At 42.5% G+C, this 15871-nt stretch overlaps 1 protein-coding gene across 5 annotated transcripts in view; it reads right to left on the bottom strand.

Moving 5' to 3' along the window:
* The window catches only part of TENM1 (teneurin transmembrane protein 1), a 730204-nt gene that overhangs the window by 27294 nt on the left and 687039 nt on the right, over positions 1-15871 (bottom strand). For all 5 annotated transcript variants that reach the window (XM_090265126.1, XM_090265127.1, XM_090265128.1 and 2 more), the window contains 2 exons: positions 11797-12163; positions 9664-10174 (listed from right to left, as the gene is read on the bottom strand). In XM_090265126.1, the coding sequence (XP_090121252.1) occupies positions 9664-10174; positions 11797-12163 (878 nt within the window). The remainder of the gene's footprint in view (positions 1-9663; positions 10175-11796; positions 12164-15871) is intronic.

The following is a 15871-nucleotide window of genomic DNA, read 5'->3' as shown; positions in this document are numbered from 1 at the left end:
CTTCTCCTCCCAGGCAGGGAGTAGTGGTCCCTTAACCAGGCCTGGAAAGTCTGGCTGGTGAATTATGGCATCAGGCAATGACCATAGCCTTCACAGGTATCAGAAGTGGGTTTCACAAGAGGAGCTTTGCTGTCAAACCATCCTGACTTCAGAGTTCCCATGTGCATGCACACACGCATTCCCATGAAACAAAACGTTTGTAAAGGAAAATTCAATACTCATTGTTGTCCTTGAGGAGTATATAGTTTATAGCTGGAGAGATGATATTTATACATTCTGAAAAGTATTGGGTCTGATATTTTCTCATAAAAGATAGCCTGTCTTTTCCCTTGAGGACAATTTACACCAGAGCTAAATCATGCAGAGTAAAATCTCAAAGCTCCTTCACTTTCGTTTTCAGGAAAATATTGAATATTACAGAAGAAAAATTAATCACTCGTTTTAAAAAATGGAAGCAGACCCTCTTTCCCTCTTGTGCCAGAAACCTGAGCAACCTAATGAGCATTCTTTCGGAAATACTGGGTTCCCTTTCCTCACCAATAACTTCATTTGGCTTCCTCAGATTCAGGTCCAAGTCCATAAAGCCTTTCTATCCTCATTCATCCTTCATTCAATACATATCAGTCTTGTGCTAGGTACTGGGGATACAGGGCTGAATGAACTTCAAATAGTGGGGCAGATATTCACATGAATCACTCTAATGCCAGAATATTGCCGTGTACTTCTGTAAACAAAAAGCTAGACTAAGCTGAAGAGGAGAAGGAAGAGAAGCAAGTGGTACCTGAATCCCAGAAGGGCAGTAGAGATCAATCTCTTGCTAGGTAGAGATTGGGGAAGGAAGAAAGGCATTGCAGAGATGATGGCATGAAGAAGAGCACACAGGTGGGTGAGATGGCCATTGAAGGGATGTGGTTGCAGGAGCACAGCGTTCCTCTACGAGGGAAGTGGGAGACAAGGCTGGAGACTTGTGTTGGAATTGGACTACCAGGCTCTGGAGGAAGGGTAGTCAGTAAACAATGGAGATGCTTAGAAAAAATTTTCAGGGGGAAAACAGTATGATCCAAGTGGTGCTTGATGGGAGTGAAGCTTGAACAGGAGACACGAAGCAGGAAGACTGTTAGGATGCTGTAGCCTCAGTCTGTGTAAGAGAAGATGGTGGCTTTTTTTTTTTTTTTTTGCCTTTATTAAATATATTGTGATTTTCCATCATTGGGGCTTGTTTTCCTTACTCGGCTATAACCTTGCAAATCTTTAGAGGAAGGGCACACTGTCTCACTCATCTCTGGATTCTCAGTGTTTGGCACAGAGAAGATTCATACTATGTATACTTGTTGAATGAGTGGAATAAGAAGCTGTTAGTGGAAATGGAGAGGATAGGGTGGGTGTGAGTGTGAGTCAGTGTGGTTAGAGAACAGACAGAGCTATCTGCGGTGTTGTTGAGAGGCTGGACTCAGCTTACATAAATGTCCTGTGCTGCGCAGCTAATCTTCCCAGCTGCCTCTCCTCCTGTTGCTCACTCTGTGTCTCTATTGCAATTCTCCCCAGCATTACTCACAACAATTCTGCATAAAGCACAAGGAGAGAGAGGTGACTGTGCAAGGGTGTTGTCTGTCTCTGGAACAGAGGTTATAAGGAACAGTTGGCCATTCTATGTTTGTCCTCTTTAATCGAACCAACAGTCAGGGGGCTGGATCACATGGTGCCTTAGTTTCCTCCCTACTCTGAGATTCTAGAAAGCACTGGTAGCATTTTGATGTGTTATATGTTTGGACTGACTATTCATTTACTTAATCAGTTCTGCATAGGTTATTTACCTTGGCCCCTGCCCCAGTCTTCACTTTTGTTTGTTTATTGATTGATTTTAAAGAAAGGGGAAGGAACACACACACACACACACACACACACACACAGAAAGAGAGAGCGAGAGACAGAGAGAGAGAGATTTGTTGTTCTACTTATTTAGGCATTTTTATACATTCATTGCATTCATTGGTTGCTTTCTGTATGTGCTCTGACTGGGAATCAAACTCACAACTTTGGCATATCAGGACAATGCTCTAAGCAGCTGAACTACCAGGCCAGGGCCCTCGATCTCTTTTTATTCTTATCAGGGAGGAGGGAGAATTCCTCATTAGCCGTCTTCCATAAAACTGGGCATTTGTAAAACAGTCTAGAAGACACCAAGAGCTATTATGAGGGTTTTTCCAAGTTGTCAGTGAATGGCGGTTTTTTTGTTTGTTTGTTTTGCGTGGGAGGAGGGGAGTGGGGGAGTGGGAGGATATGCTAACAAACTTCATAAACAGAAGAGCGTGGACCAAGAGATCATGTAAATGTACCGTCTCCTCCTTCAAGTGGAGGATTCTCACAAAGGGCAAGAACCTGAGAAACTGTCATCTTAGCCTTGACCCACAACTAATGCTTTTGGCCTCAGTCTGGGACCTTTTCAGTTTAGTAGGGCAGAAGTTTTTGCCAGTGAACTTCTTGGGAAACAAGCAAGGGTATCCTGGCTACTCCAGCAGCTTCATGGTCAAAGAAGGCTTGCCTGCCATGTGAGTGGCTGGGCCCTTCCCTTGGGCCTCAACTGTGGCAGGGTCATTGCAAGTAGAAGCCCACCAGCCCTTTCAGCCAGAAACCCTGCTTCATTTGGCCAATATTCCTGCCTCAACAGTCACCTCCCTGTTAGCTTTTCCCCTGACACTTAGGACATTTAGGGGCAGTCAAGAATCAAGTACTAACATTTGGGGTATGCAATTTTGATCCTCGCCCAAGTCAAACGGAATTATGAAAATTAATGGACTATTTACACAATGTCACACTATGTAATACAAGCCCACATTCTACCACTGGACAGGATGCATTTTCAAATCCTGTGCGGATTGTCCAGTGCTCAGGCTCACCTGTGTCATTTCTTCACCCCATCGGTGCAGATCACTGAAAGCTGAATCAATTTCTGACTTAGCTACGTCTCCACAGCAGCCTTCCATCCTGCCAAATGTTGCTTCTGTTTCTCTTTCTCTTTTTCTGTATTTCAGAACAGAAACCACAGGCCCCCTTTGGCCACAGAAGGCAGCTTCCCTGTCACCACAGGGAAATGCTCGAGTTCTTTTAGGAGGACCTGGTGGCAGTGGGCAAGGCCACCCTCCACTATGTCAGCATGGCTGTGACTCTGATTAGAATAGTAGGCCCTATTCTGTGTTCCCCAGCTTCAGAAGGACAAGAAAAAACTTGTGGGAGTGCTCGCCACTGGCTGGGGCATTGGAGATGCAGGTGAAAGTCAGATTTTGTACAGAGCAGACCAAAGGAAGAATTTGTTACATTATGTAGGTTGGAAACTGCTAATTTCTCTACATGCAGGTAAGAAGGGACAGGGGCAGGGTTTTGGGGGGGAATTGTTCAACACCAGAATGTATTGCTTCATGAGGAAGAGAAACGTTCTGCTCTGCACAGATGCTATTTGGTCAAAAAGCTTTCAGCGTACTGCTGGCCGGAGTTAAGGCGGTGGGAGAAGGAAGCAATAGACACTCAGCCTTCCTTTCTATCTCATGGTGCTATCACTCTCCTCCTTTCCTGCTACTGGAAGGGAACCCCTGTAGTCCCCCAGACTTCCCATGGTTGCTCTTGTAATCCCACATCCTCCTTTTTCTAGGAAACAGTGTAGTAGTAGTGGAAAGAGCACTGGACTAGAAGTTCAAAGACCCAGACTTATGACTCAGCCACCTAGCAATGAGAATGGGCAAGTGACTTCCCTAATCTGGGACTCAGTTTCCTCATTTATAAAATGACCTCTACTGTCTCTTTGTGGATATAAAATTCCACGATTACTCCATGTAAACGCCTGTGTTGCTCATCTGTTAGTGGCTCCAGACTGATTATTCAATAACAATGATGTTAGTTGATACTGATCCACCCACTGCCAGCCAAATCCTGGTAAGAGGCCTGGTCTGCACTCACCACAAGTGTCTTGCTTGCCACACAATGCATCAATGCACCACTAGTGGGAACCAGACACACAATCTGATGTCACTACATTCTCTTCTCTATCTGGTATCATTTCTGTCAGCATACAAATATACTGTAATTTTTCTTAGTAAAAAATTATTTTACTTATTTTGTTAGAGAGAGGGGAAGGGAGGGAGAAAGAGAGTAAGAGAAACATTGATGTGAGAGAGAAACATCGATTGGTTGGCTCTCGCATGCCCCCAACTCCTTGAAACCCAGGCATGTGCTCTGACTTTGAGTTGAACTGGAGGCCTTTCGGTTCACGGGTCAGCACTCAGTCCACTGAGCCACATCATCCAGGGTGCATTTCTCTAAAAAAAAAAAAACCCTCTTTCTGTTTACTCCATTTCTCCAGCTCCGATTTCTATGATTCTCTTTACAGCCAATCTCCTCAGAAGAGTTCTTTACTCACTGTCTCCAATCTCTCTCCTCCTAGTCACTCTTTCTAAAATTATTATTATTGATATAATTCACACACCATAACAGTCACCATTTTAAAGTATACGACTCAGTGGCTTTCAATACATTCACGATACATGACCTCGTTGCTACCACTTCTAGAACATTTCCATCACCTCCCAAATAAACTCCATACTCATTAACAGTCATTCCCCATTCACTCCTTTCCCCAGATCCATGAATTTTCCTTTTCTGAACATTTCATATAATTGGAACTATGCAATATTTATCCTTTCGTGTCTGGCTGCTTTCATGTGGCAGACTGTTTTTAAGGTTCACTTATATCGTAACATATGTCATGACTTCATTCCTTCTTACAAATGAATAATATTCCATGGTATGGATATACCCCATTTTGTTAGTCTAATCATGACTTGAGGGACATAGGTTTCTTTACATGTTTTTGCTGTTATGAATGACACTGCTACAAACATTTGTGTATTCATTCTCTCTTCAACCCATTCTGTTCAAGTTTTGGTCCCTCAGTGCACCACAGCACCTGCTCTTCTCAAGGTCAACCATTTCCACAGAGCTAGACAGGTCACTTCTCAGTCCTTATCTCCTTTTACTTCTCAGGGAGTATTTGACAGAGCTGACCACTCCTTCTAGTTGTACTTGGCTCCCGGGACATCCCACACTCCTATTTTTCCTCTTACATCACTGGATTTTCTTTCTCAATCTTTTTGCTGTTCCTCTTCATATCCTCAACAAGGGACTGCTCCAGGTTCAGTCATAGATCTCTTTTCTTCCTTGTATATGTCATTTCTGTGGAGATCTCATCCCATCTCATGGCTTTAAATGCAATCTAAATGCTGGTGGGTGCCAAATTTGGATCTTCAAATTTCAAATCTCCACCCTCTCCCTTCAATTCCAGACTCACATATCCAATTGCTTACATGATATTTTCACTTGGCTGTCTAACCAAACTGATCATATCCAAAACCGAACTCCCAATCTCCCACCTGGTATAATGTACTCTTTGCATAGTAAATGGAAAGTCCAACATCCAGTCACTCAGGGCAAAGACTTGGAAGTTATCTCTAATTTGTCTTTCTCCCACACCCTATATCCAATGTGTCACCAAGTCCTGATAGATCTAACTAAAAACATATTTAGGATTTTACAACTTTGACTGCCCCACTCCCTGATCTAAGTCACCATCTTCTGCTTGGATTATTGCAAATCCGCTCTACATTAGGTATCCTGTTTCCACCGTACAATGTTTTCATCACAAAGTGATTCTTTAAAAATATAAGTCAAATTATGGCACTCCTTTAGTCAAAACTCTCTAGTTATTCCACCTCTCACTCCAAGCTCCACATGAAGTAACCATGTTACTTCATGGATTTCATCGCTGCATTACTCTTACTCACTCTACTCTAGTCACAGTGGCTGCCTTACTATTGCTTGTACACATCAGGTTTGTTCCTGCTGCAGGGCCTTTGCCCTTGCTATTCACTCTGCCTGGGATGTTCTCTCTCTTCCTTCCCCCGCAGATAGCCATATGGCTCACTCCCTCACCCCCTACAGACATTTACATGGAGGGGCAAAAGTAGGTTTACAGTTGTGAATATGTAAAACACCGAGTTAATTCTTTATTATTATTTATTATTTATTGTATTATTTTCCATATGAACAACTCTAAACCTACTTTTGCCCTACCCTGTAGAGTAGTCCCTCCTTACCCACAGGAATCCCAGTGGATGCCTGAAACCTCAGACAGTGCCAAACCTTATATATACTACATGTTTTTCCTATACATAGTACATACGTATGATAAAGTTTAATTTATCATTTTGGCACAGTAGGAGGTTATCAACAATAATTAATAATAAAATAGGACATATAACAATATACTGTAATAAAAGTTCTATGAATGTGGTCTCTGTTCGTGTTTCCCACCTACAAACTGAATGCCTTTTCCATCTTAATAAGCACCTACCACACACTGCGGTCATAACTTTTGCAGTTTGGGGTGCAACAGCAAAATAAGGATACATTTCTTTTTCCTTCTTCACAATGTAATGGCTACAAGATTTGTTATTACCATAGCATGTTTTTTTTCCTCTTTCCTTATTAACTCGAGAACCTTTTCACTTAAAAGAAGCAAGTACTTTACGGCTTCTTTTTGGCATATGTGAGTTGCCAGTATTGCTCCTCTTGTGCTTTGGGGCCATTATTATGTAAAATAAGGGTTACTTGAACACAAGCACCTAGATACTGATATCTTGACAGTTGATCTGATAAAGGAGAAGGTTACTAATTGACCAATGACGAGTAGTGTCTACAGCATGGATCTGCTGGACAAAAGGATGACTCGCATCCCTGGTGGGAAGAAGTGGGAGGGCATGAGATTTCATCATGCTACTCGAAATGGTGCACAATTTAAAATTTATTAAATATTTATGAAATTTTCTATTTAATATTTTCAGACTGTGGTTCACCACAGGTAATATTAACCGTGGAAAGCAAAACCATGGAAACAGGGGACTACTGAACTCAGATGTCACCTTCTTAGTGAGGCCTTCCTTGACCATCCAACCTGAAATACTCTTGATCTCCCTTAACCTGCTTTATTTTCTCCCCATCTGAAGTTCTGTGCATTTTACTTGTCTCCCTCTGGTACAAGGTAAGCTCTATGAAGGGAGAGATTTTTATCTGGTTTGTTCATGTCTGTAACAGAAGTCTCAGCACACTGCCTGCCACAAACAAATCCTTAGAAAATATTTATTGAATAAATAAATAAATGGGGACATGGGTTACTTTGTGTTTTCTTCTTCTTTAGCTCTATTGGAGTATAACTGACAAGTAAAACTATATATATTTAAAGTGTATAATGTGCCTTGACCAGTGTGGCTCAGTTGGTTGGCTGTCATCCCACAAAGTGAAAGGTCACTGGTTTGATTCCCGGTCAGGGCACATACTTAGGTTGTGGATTCAGCCCGTGGGGCACACACCAGAGGCAACCGATCGATATTTCTCTTTCATTTAACTGTTACTCACCCTATTTTTCTCCCTCCCTTCCCCTCTCTCTAAAAATAAATAAGTAAGACATTTAAAGTATATAATGTGATGATTGGATAAATAAATGAATGATTGAACTGGTTATTTTGAAAACTACTTGGGACTTAAGTCATTTCTCATTGGTTCACTGAATTAAAACATTAGCTTTCAAAATAATTTGTCTAATTTCAGCTGTAGAGTGATCTCGCATGCATTTTTTAAAAAGATATTCTCACTGGAATCTTTGTCTTTCTTAAAGTATTTAAAAATGTGGGCTCTTGACTCAGACTATTGGTGAATGCTAGACATCCATCTGTGTGAATCAGGACAAGTAAACCATTCTGTGCCTCTGTTTCATCATCCATAAAACAGGCATCCTGAGGAACACCTATCCCATGATGTTATTTTTGGGATCATAAAAGTAATAGGGTATATAAATTGCCTCGCCCAGTACCTGGCACATAGTAAAGCTTCAGTGAATAGTGGCTTTTTATTAGTTATTAAGATGTAAGAGAAAAAAATTTTAAATACAGGAAGACTTGCAACAGAAACAACCGAATACATTTTTCTAAGTGAAACTAAAATAGCTGTCCAGCTTTTTGTATAAGTGGCATTTTTTTGGGAAATGAGCCAAAATTTGAAGGCCAATTGTTTTGTCCCTTTCCTTAGGAGGGTTTCCTGGGACTGGACATATTCTCTATATCCTCACTGAATAGTCACACTTGGAACCCCTTATATTTAATATCCCCACTTCTCACATTCTTCACTTTAATGCCATTTCAGACCCAAAGGTTCAGATTCCATGGATGATCTTCACTCAGGAAATCAGTTAAAAATTCAGCAGTTCCCTTTGTGGAAAAGATGCTTGCTGAGTGCTGGCAGACTAGCTTTCTAAATGTGTTGAGTTGCAAACAAGGTTGTCCATGCTTTAAAAGGCAAGGACAATGGTCTCTATTTCCATGTCATGACACCTCCTTGTAGCTCACTGTCAGACACATCTTGTGTTAATGCCTTGTTAAACAAAGTTATCACAGATCCAGTCTGTGAATGCTGACATGTGCTGGATTCTTTGGCTTCTGCAGGGGAAAGGGGAATCCCAGCCCTGTACAGGACCATTTGGCTCCACATTTCACAGAAGCAGCCAACAAAGTGCAGCCTCTCCTATCAGTGCTTGCCCCATGTCATTCCACACTTGCTTTCCAGGGTCCACTTCTTATATTCTAACTTCTCATTTACCTCCCACAGCAACTTATACATGCATTTATTCATTCATTAAACCCCATAGGGATTAAGACATACTAGTTAAACCATTACCCTGGCTGGTTTGGCTCAGTGGATTGAGCGTCGGCCTGCGAGCTAAGTGTCGCTGGTCCGATCTTCCAGTCAGGGCACATCAGAGAAGGAAAACTCTGACTCCAAAAAACCTCCGCTGCCTTGCGGCATACCTCTTCAGGGGAAAGGCTAAGGGAGTAAACCCCGACAGAAAATCCGGAGCCGGAGTCCCTAAGGCGGTTTGACGTTGTAGTCAACACCGGCAACTCCTGCGGCGCACCTGAAGCCAAGCTGTATTGACTCCGTCTTTCCCTTGGACCCTTCAGCTGCGAAGAGAGGGGGGTTCTGCTGCATGGGCAACAGCAGACCCTCCATATTACCCTGCCCAGGCTCCGTAGCTTCAGCTTCACTGGAGAGGACACTCCAGCGTCATCGCAAGATGTCGATTCAACACGGGAGGAGACAGATACCGTGTCACTCCCGAGTCGGACTGCACAGCCATTCTCGGCGGTGCAGATAGACTCTTAAGAAGCTACACCATCGTCTCTCGAGACGGACGGCTGCCGACGACCGACGAGTTAAACCATGCTGTAATCTTTGCTGCTTTGGAACAATTTTATCTTGTTGTCCCAGCTATGCTGCAAATTTCTCGAGTGCATGAACTTTTACATCATTTCTGTCTCCCGAAGTGCCACACTGGATTCTTCATTCAGTCTATGTTTTTATTATTATGCTCTGCATAACTGCTTTGGAGAAATGGGTCCAAACCCTAGAAATTGGGTAAATTTTTCTCCTTAACTTTTTATTTTTTATTGTGGTCGTTAGGAGGAAATAGCATATAACAACCAGCAATCACTAAACCGGTTTCCTACTATAATGTGATTTCAAATAAATACCTGACAAAACCTGTGCTGAGAATTAGAAACTTACTCATAAACGGTTGTCCATCCATGTTCATTACTTTTGGTAGCCAGAAGCCCTGTGTTTCCTGGGTAGGTCATCAAGGCCAGATTATAGCCTTGGGCTGACACTCTTTTCAGGACTCCATTGCTGCTTATGGTCAGCCAGTACACCTGACCACCAGGCACTACAAGCCAAAGGGGCATCCCGCCTGCGTCCCGGCGAATATGCACAGAGTTGCCATTGCTGCTGGTGATCGCGCCCAAGTCACCTTCAGCATTGTAGGTGAAATTATACACATAGTCCCTTGTTATCAAGTTCAAGGTATGCAAGTGGGTTCCATTGACGGTGAACTGGTAGAGTTCCTGATCAGAAGGTGAAGCAATCTCATAAAGGTTCATGTCATTCAGGTGGGCTTGGTTCCTGCTAATGGTTCGAATTCGAACGTTCCCAAGGTCAGCCACATAGAGGGTACCATCAGGTGACACTGCTAAGGAGGAAGGGGCTTTCATCTTTGCATCTTTGGCATAGCCACCATCGCCTGTGGGAGAAAGACACTGATTTTAAACAGTATACAGAAATCACTGCGCACAAAGAATCATTTGAAAGGAAACAATCAGTGATCCAACATTCTACACATGTCCTCCTGGGCAAATTTGAAACCCATTATTCAAAACTCTTGAGTCCGTACCACTGAAGATAAACAGTAAGATGCAATTATCTCAGTAACACCAATTGTGTGAAATCTTCTACCCTGCTGTTCAGTATCTATTGTATTGCAAGATTTAAAAAAAACAAAACAGCAAATAGTAACAGCCAACAAAATTTGGCTGGAGATCCATGAAACAGGCCTGTCACTGATCGTAAGATCTATCTCAGAACTTTCCAATCCTAGAGGACCTTTCTTCGGTTAATTCCCATTGTCACATTGTCAAAGTGTGTAAGTGTAACAATGATTCAGAACATCAAATTTGATAACTGGAATAAATATTAGATTTGTCTTTAATGAAAGCTATAAATCAGAAAAACAACTATAAAACTAATTGTCCAGGAAAACATCAGAAATATTGATCAAAAGTCCTATCGACCAAGTTTCTCACTCTAGATTCCTCTGGCCCAAGTAAAAGCAAAGGTTAAGAGAACCATTTGGGCCTGGATGAGCAGTTTAATAGGGCTGCAGGCAGCATGGAGGGACTTTCACTTCCCAGCAATAAATGTATCTATTGACATTTTGAGGACTGTTTGCTATCTGGAATACCCACTCTATGTTTTGGGGAAAGGCTCTTTTCTTCTTTTTATTTTCTATTTCAACTGAAAGTAAAGGGCACTAATGGTTATGGCAAAAGCTTTTAAAATATTTTTAAATTTATTTTTAGAGAGAGGGGAAGGGAGGGAGAAAGAGAGAGACACAACGATGTGAGAGAGATACATCAATTGGTTGCATCTCACATGCGTACCAACCAGGGGCCAAACCTGCAAGTTGAGCATGTGCCCTGACCAGGAATGTGCCCTGACCAGGAATGGAACCACTCAACCAATGGTCAGGGCTGGTTATGAAGAAAGTTTTGCTCTTTTTTTAAAAGAAAAAACAATTTAGGTAGCAGACTAATATTCTGACAACCCTCCATTGTGGGCTTAAATTGTGCCCAAGTGTCCCCAAAGCAGTCTATTCCTAGTCCTTTTGGGTTTCAAATAGCACATGCTGTTAATCTGGAAATTAGTCACTTAGGGAAAGTAATGTTTTCTTGAGCTAAATTAGTAAATGTAGGCTTTACCTAGTTTCTCTTTCTCCAAAGTACAAATGCTATTGTGATCCTACATTTGTATAATGGTCTTAACTTCCTAGAGTTATCAAAATTTGTGTTATATTGATTTATCCTGAAACCATCAAGGTGATACAAATTGAGACAAATTACATCTCTAGGTAACAGGTGAAGTAAACAAGTCATGAAGAGATTTTGTGGCTTTCCTGGAGCCACTCAGTGAGTCAGCTGCAGAACAACAACCAGATACTAGGCTATCTGACTCCCAATGCATTGCTTCCTCCACTAGCTCATACTAAAGTTCACAAGCAACAATTTGTTTTCCTTTTGACGTTTTTGATGCATGCTTTTCTTTTGAAAACAGAGATGGGGAGCTGGTGAATTGCTAAAAAGGTCATACCTGAAAAACAGTCACAGTTAGGATCAATTTTGCAATCACAGTCCGTGGGGGCACCAGCCATGATGGAGATTTCCCCATTGGTGGTAACTTGCTGAATGCGGTTTACTTTCCTCTCATCTGTTTCAGCTATGAAGAGCAGTCCGCTGTGGGAGACACTGATGGCCCTAGCCGACTCCAGAGTGGAGTGAATTGCCACCTTGCTGACCAAGAAATGATCGATACCTGGCACCTGGCAGTGAATGGGGCGCCCTGCAATGATCCGCACACGCCTGTTCTCAGAAATTTGCAGCACAATGTTGTTATCTAAGACATACAACGAATTGTCCATGGGATTGACTGCAAGGTCTGTTGGCCACTCTAATCGCACCTGCAGAAAGAACAGAACACACACCATTAGGTTACAATATCTTTCCAGGGGCAGTTTTACCTTGAAGGAAAAACTTGCTTATTGGTTGTCCTCGTCTCAAGAATTTCAGCAACGTTGGTGCTGTCTGCAAAATTGTGGGAGGATGTTCGATCCGGTGTTCTGGGAATCACATTTATCATTTATACTATTTGCAGCATAATGTAAATTTTTCACAATAATTCCAGAAGGATCCTCTAGAGCAGTGATTTTGCATTTTTCAACCTTTTTCATCTCATGGTGCACATAAACTAATTACTAAAATTGTGCAGCACATCAAAAACTCTTATATATTTGATTGTTTTGTTAAAAAGTAATAATAGTAATCATCTAACCTTTTTGCTCCAAAGTGACTTTTTAAAGAATCAGGTACCTATATTTGTGTATAAGGATTTCTGGTATCAAGGATTAACTAATCAGACACAACCTTATTATGCAATGTGACCAATAAGATGCAACTGTATTATATGACTTATATATCTGTAGTTCAAGACAGGGCATTCACAACAGATGGCTATTGTTGTGTTGGCTGTTGTCATTTTTTTACGTGACAGTCTGAGGCAAAAGAGGTCAGTGCCCCTGACTAGTCAGTTATTGCATGTTTTAAAACTTCTTGTGGCACACTGGTTGAAAATCGCTGCCTCTAGAGCAGTGCTTTTCAGAGTGTAGTCTCTGGGTCAGCAGCAACAGCATCACTTGGGAACTTGTTAGAAATGTGAATTCTCAGGCCCCAGCTTAGACCTATTAAGTCAGGACCTCTGGGGGTGAGAAACCAGCCAGCTGTATTTTTGTTTTGTTTTGTTTTTCAGCCAGCTGTGTTTTAACAAGCCCTCTAGATGATGCTAATGCACACTAAAGTTTGAAGGCCACAGCTTTAGGGCTTCTGTGTCACTATGATACAGAACTCTCTATCACTGTCCCGTAGGTGTATGCAAGAGCAAAGTTATAGAGGTTTCTGGAAAACAGAATGCTGGGGAAACCATATTTCACTCTAATAGTAACCTTTGGGGACAGGACCTTCCATTAGCATAGACCTAGCATCCATATTGTGGAATTTCGGGTACAGTACATCAGCTGGTGACCTGGGATCTTAAGTTGTAATGTGCTGTTACTTAGCTTGACCTGGTTCACTACATATCTCTCTTTCCTCAGCAAAGAAACAGGTTGATTTGTTCTTTCATTGAATGTTTGTGGGGTATTTTCTCTGCACTAAGCTCTGTGATTGGCTTTGGGGATTCAAAAGACTATGACACGATTCTTCATGTTATGAAGAAGAAGGCAGCAGAGTATGAGAGCACTTCGCCCAGACTAGAAGTCAGGAGGTAAGGTATTACCAGAAACGGTGCTATCTAAGCAGGATCTGAAATGATGAGTAGGAGAGAAATGGGGTGAAAATGGGGAGAGGGGAAGCAGAGTTGAGGGCAACCCAGGTAGAGGGAGCAGCATGGGTGAAGGGCCAGAGGTTAGAGATAGTATGACCCATTCAGCAAGGCCAATAATAAAGGCTGAATGTATGGGAGTGGTAAACAATGGGATCAGAAGGTAGACAGTGACCAGGTATTATGGACTAAAGTGTGCCCCACTCCTAAATTTGCATGTTGAAGTTCTAACACCTAATGTGACTGTATTTGGCGATAACCCCTTTAAAGAAGTAATGAAAGTTAAATAAAGTCTTAAGGGCAGGGCTCTAATTCAACAGGACTGGTGTCCTTATTAGAAGAGGAAGATACACCAGGAGTGTGTATGCGCTGAGAAAAATCCCATGTGAGGACACAGTAAGAGGGTGGTCTTCTGCAAACCAAGGAGAGAGGCCTCAGGAGAAGGCAAATGGTTGACACCTTGATATTGAACTTCTAGCCTCCAGAACTGAGAAAATAAACTTCTTTTGTTAAAGCCACCCAGTCTGTGATATTTTGTTAAGGAAGCCCTAGCGGACCAATGCACAAAGTAGGTAATGGAGGGATGTCTAGCTTTATTCTGATGGCTGTGGGAAACTGATGAAGGTCGTTAAGTTGGGGGTGTGCCATGGTTATATGTAGGTAGGAGAGGGATCACATTGGCTGCTGTTGAAACCATAACAAAGAAGGAGAGATGGGAGGCAGGCTGATAATTAGGAGGCTCCTGTAGTGGTCCAGGTGAGGGATGATAGTGGCCTGAACTAGGGTGGGAAGAGGGAGAGAAATAAATGGATTTGAGACACATTAAAGAATTAGAAACAAGGATTGGTGTGTGTGTGTGTGTGTGTGTGTGTGTGTGTGTGTGTGTGTGTGTGTGTCTTATGTATCTTGTGCCATGTGTTAGACACTGGAGACCCACAGACCAACCAAATATGCCTCCACTCTAGTTCCCTACTGGACGCAGGAGTTAGCCCAATGCCTGCCCTAACTTTGCCTTGACAGCTTCTACTTATCACTGGGCATTTCTCAGAAAACTGTGTTACCTGCCCTCTCACCCCACCACTCACTGATTTTGTACTCTGTTTCTCTTTTCCTGGCCTAGACAAAGGCAGAAAAATCTGTCCCTTTCCCTGCTAAGATAGTAACAGTAATGTAGCTACTGTTTTTGTGTGTGTGTGCCTGGAGTGAATGCCCAGAAAGTCTTGTTTTTCTTAATGAATCTGAATGTCTGAAAACATATACACTCATAGCATTCTGAGGTGCACTATTTCCCTGGATGGAAGAGACCTTACACTCAGCAACAAAGTAGATAAAGGCCAGTCTGAGATAAGGCCCTTCCTCTAATTCTGTCTCCTAATGGAGGGCAACTAGTGATGTTGTAAAGAAGACAAAGGTTGTCTTTGACATCCTCTCTAGCACCACTCGAGGCTCTCTGCTCCCTGTCTCTGAATGTCTCTCCCACATGACCAGCAACCTCTTTCTGTCCCTGTGTCTCTGCGTGCCCTCAACCTCCACATAAGCTGGCATTCTCTGCTTGGTACCATATGCCTCTGGGTAGCTAGGAATTTGAATGCTAATGGTGTATAAAGCTGAGCTTGTGTTGTGCATGTTCTACAGAGCCTTTCAGACTGATGCCATTGGATAAACATTAAACATCAGCTTTAACAGCGCCTGGAGCAGTTTGCTGTGATGTGTCCCTCAGCATGTCCGTCTGAGGCCTTTGCATGTCAGTGCCCCACCACTAAGAGAGCGGGGGCCTGCTGCTGTGCTGGGTACCAACTCCTCCTCTGCCACGTGCCCCCACTTGGGACCTCTACATACACCATTGTGCTTGTACAGAAGCTGTCTGTATGTGCTGGTCCTATGCGCACTGCCACCCAGCAAATAAGCTGGGGCTGGCTGAGGAAGAGAAAATGTATTTATTTCAGTACAACACTCCTATTTTGATCAAGTCTGAAGTCAGTGACCCAGAAAAACAAAGCCAGTATAAATGACATTCTAATTATCCCCAGTCTGAGAGCTGAGGCCAGGGCAGAGGCCGGGGACAACACACACCTGGCAGGAGTCAGAGAAGGACATGTTTCAGACTATGTTCTCTGCTGTCAAGGCTGCCTCTGAGATAAAGGTTGGCCATTGGAAGATAAGCTGTTAAATTCTCCAACTCACCCAACCTGATTTAAGTCAATACTATTGGTGTTGGTGTCATGTTTATTAGATTTAATATTACCTCAAAAATACATCAGCTATTGTGTCTCTTTGTTTTCTTTTCCATCAA

Source organism: Furipterus horrens, unplaced genomic scaffold, assembly GCF_987537825.1.
Source record: "Furipterus horrens unplaced genomic scaffold, mFurHor1.1.pri manual_scaffold_17, whole genome shotgun sequence".
NCBI classification, from domain to species: Eukaryota; Metazoa; Chordata; class Mammalia; order Chiroptera; family Furipteridae; genus Furipterus; species Furipterus horrens.
This window is presented reverse-complemented; position numbering and strand designations above follow the sequence as displayed.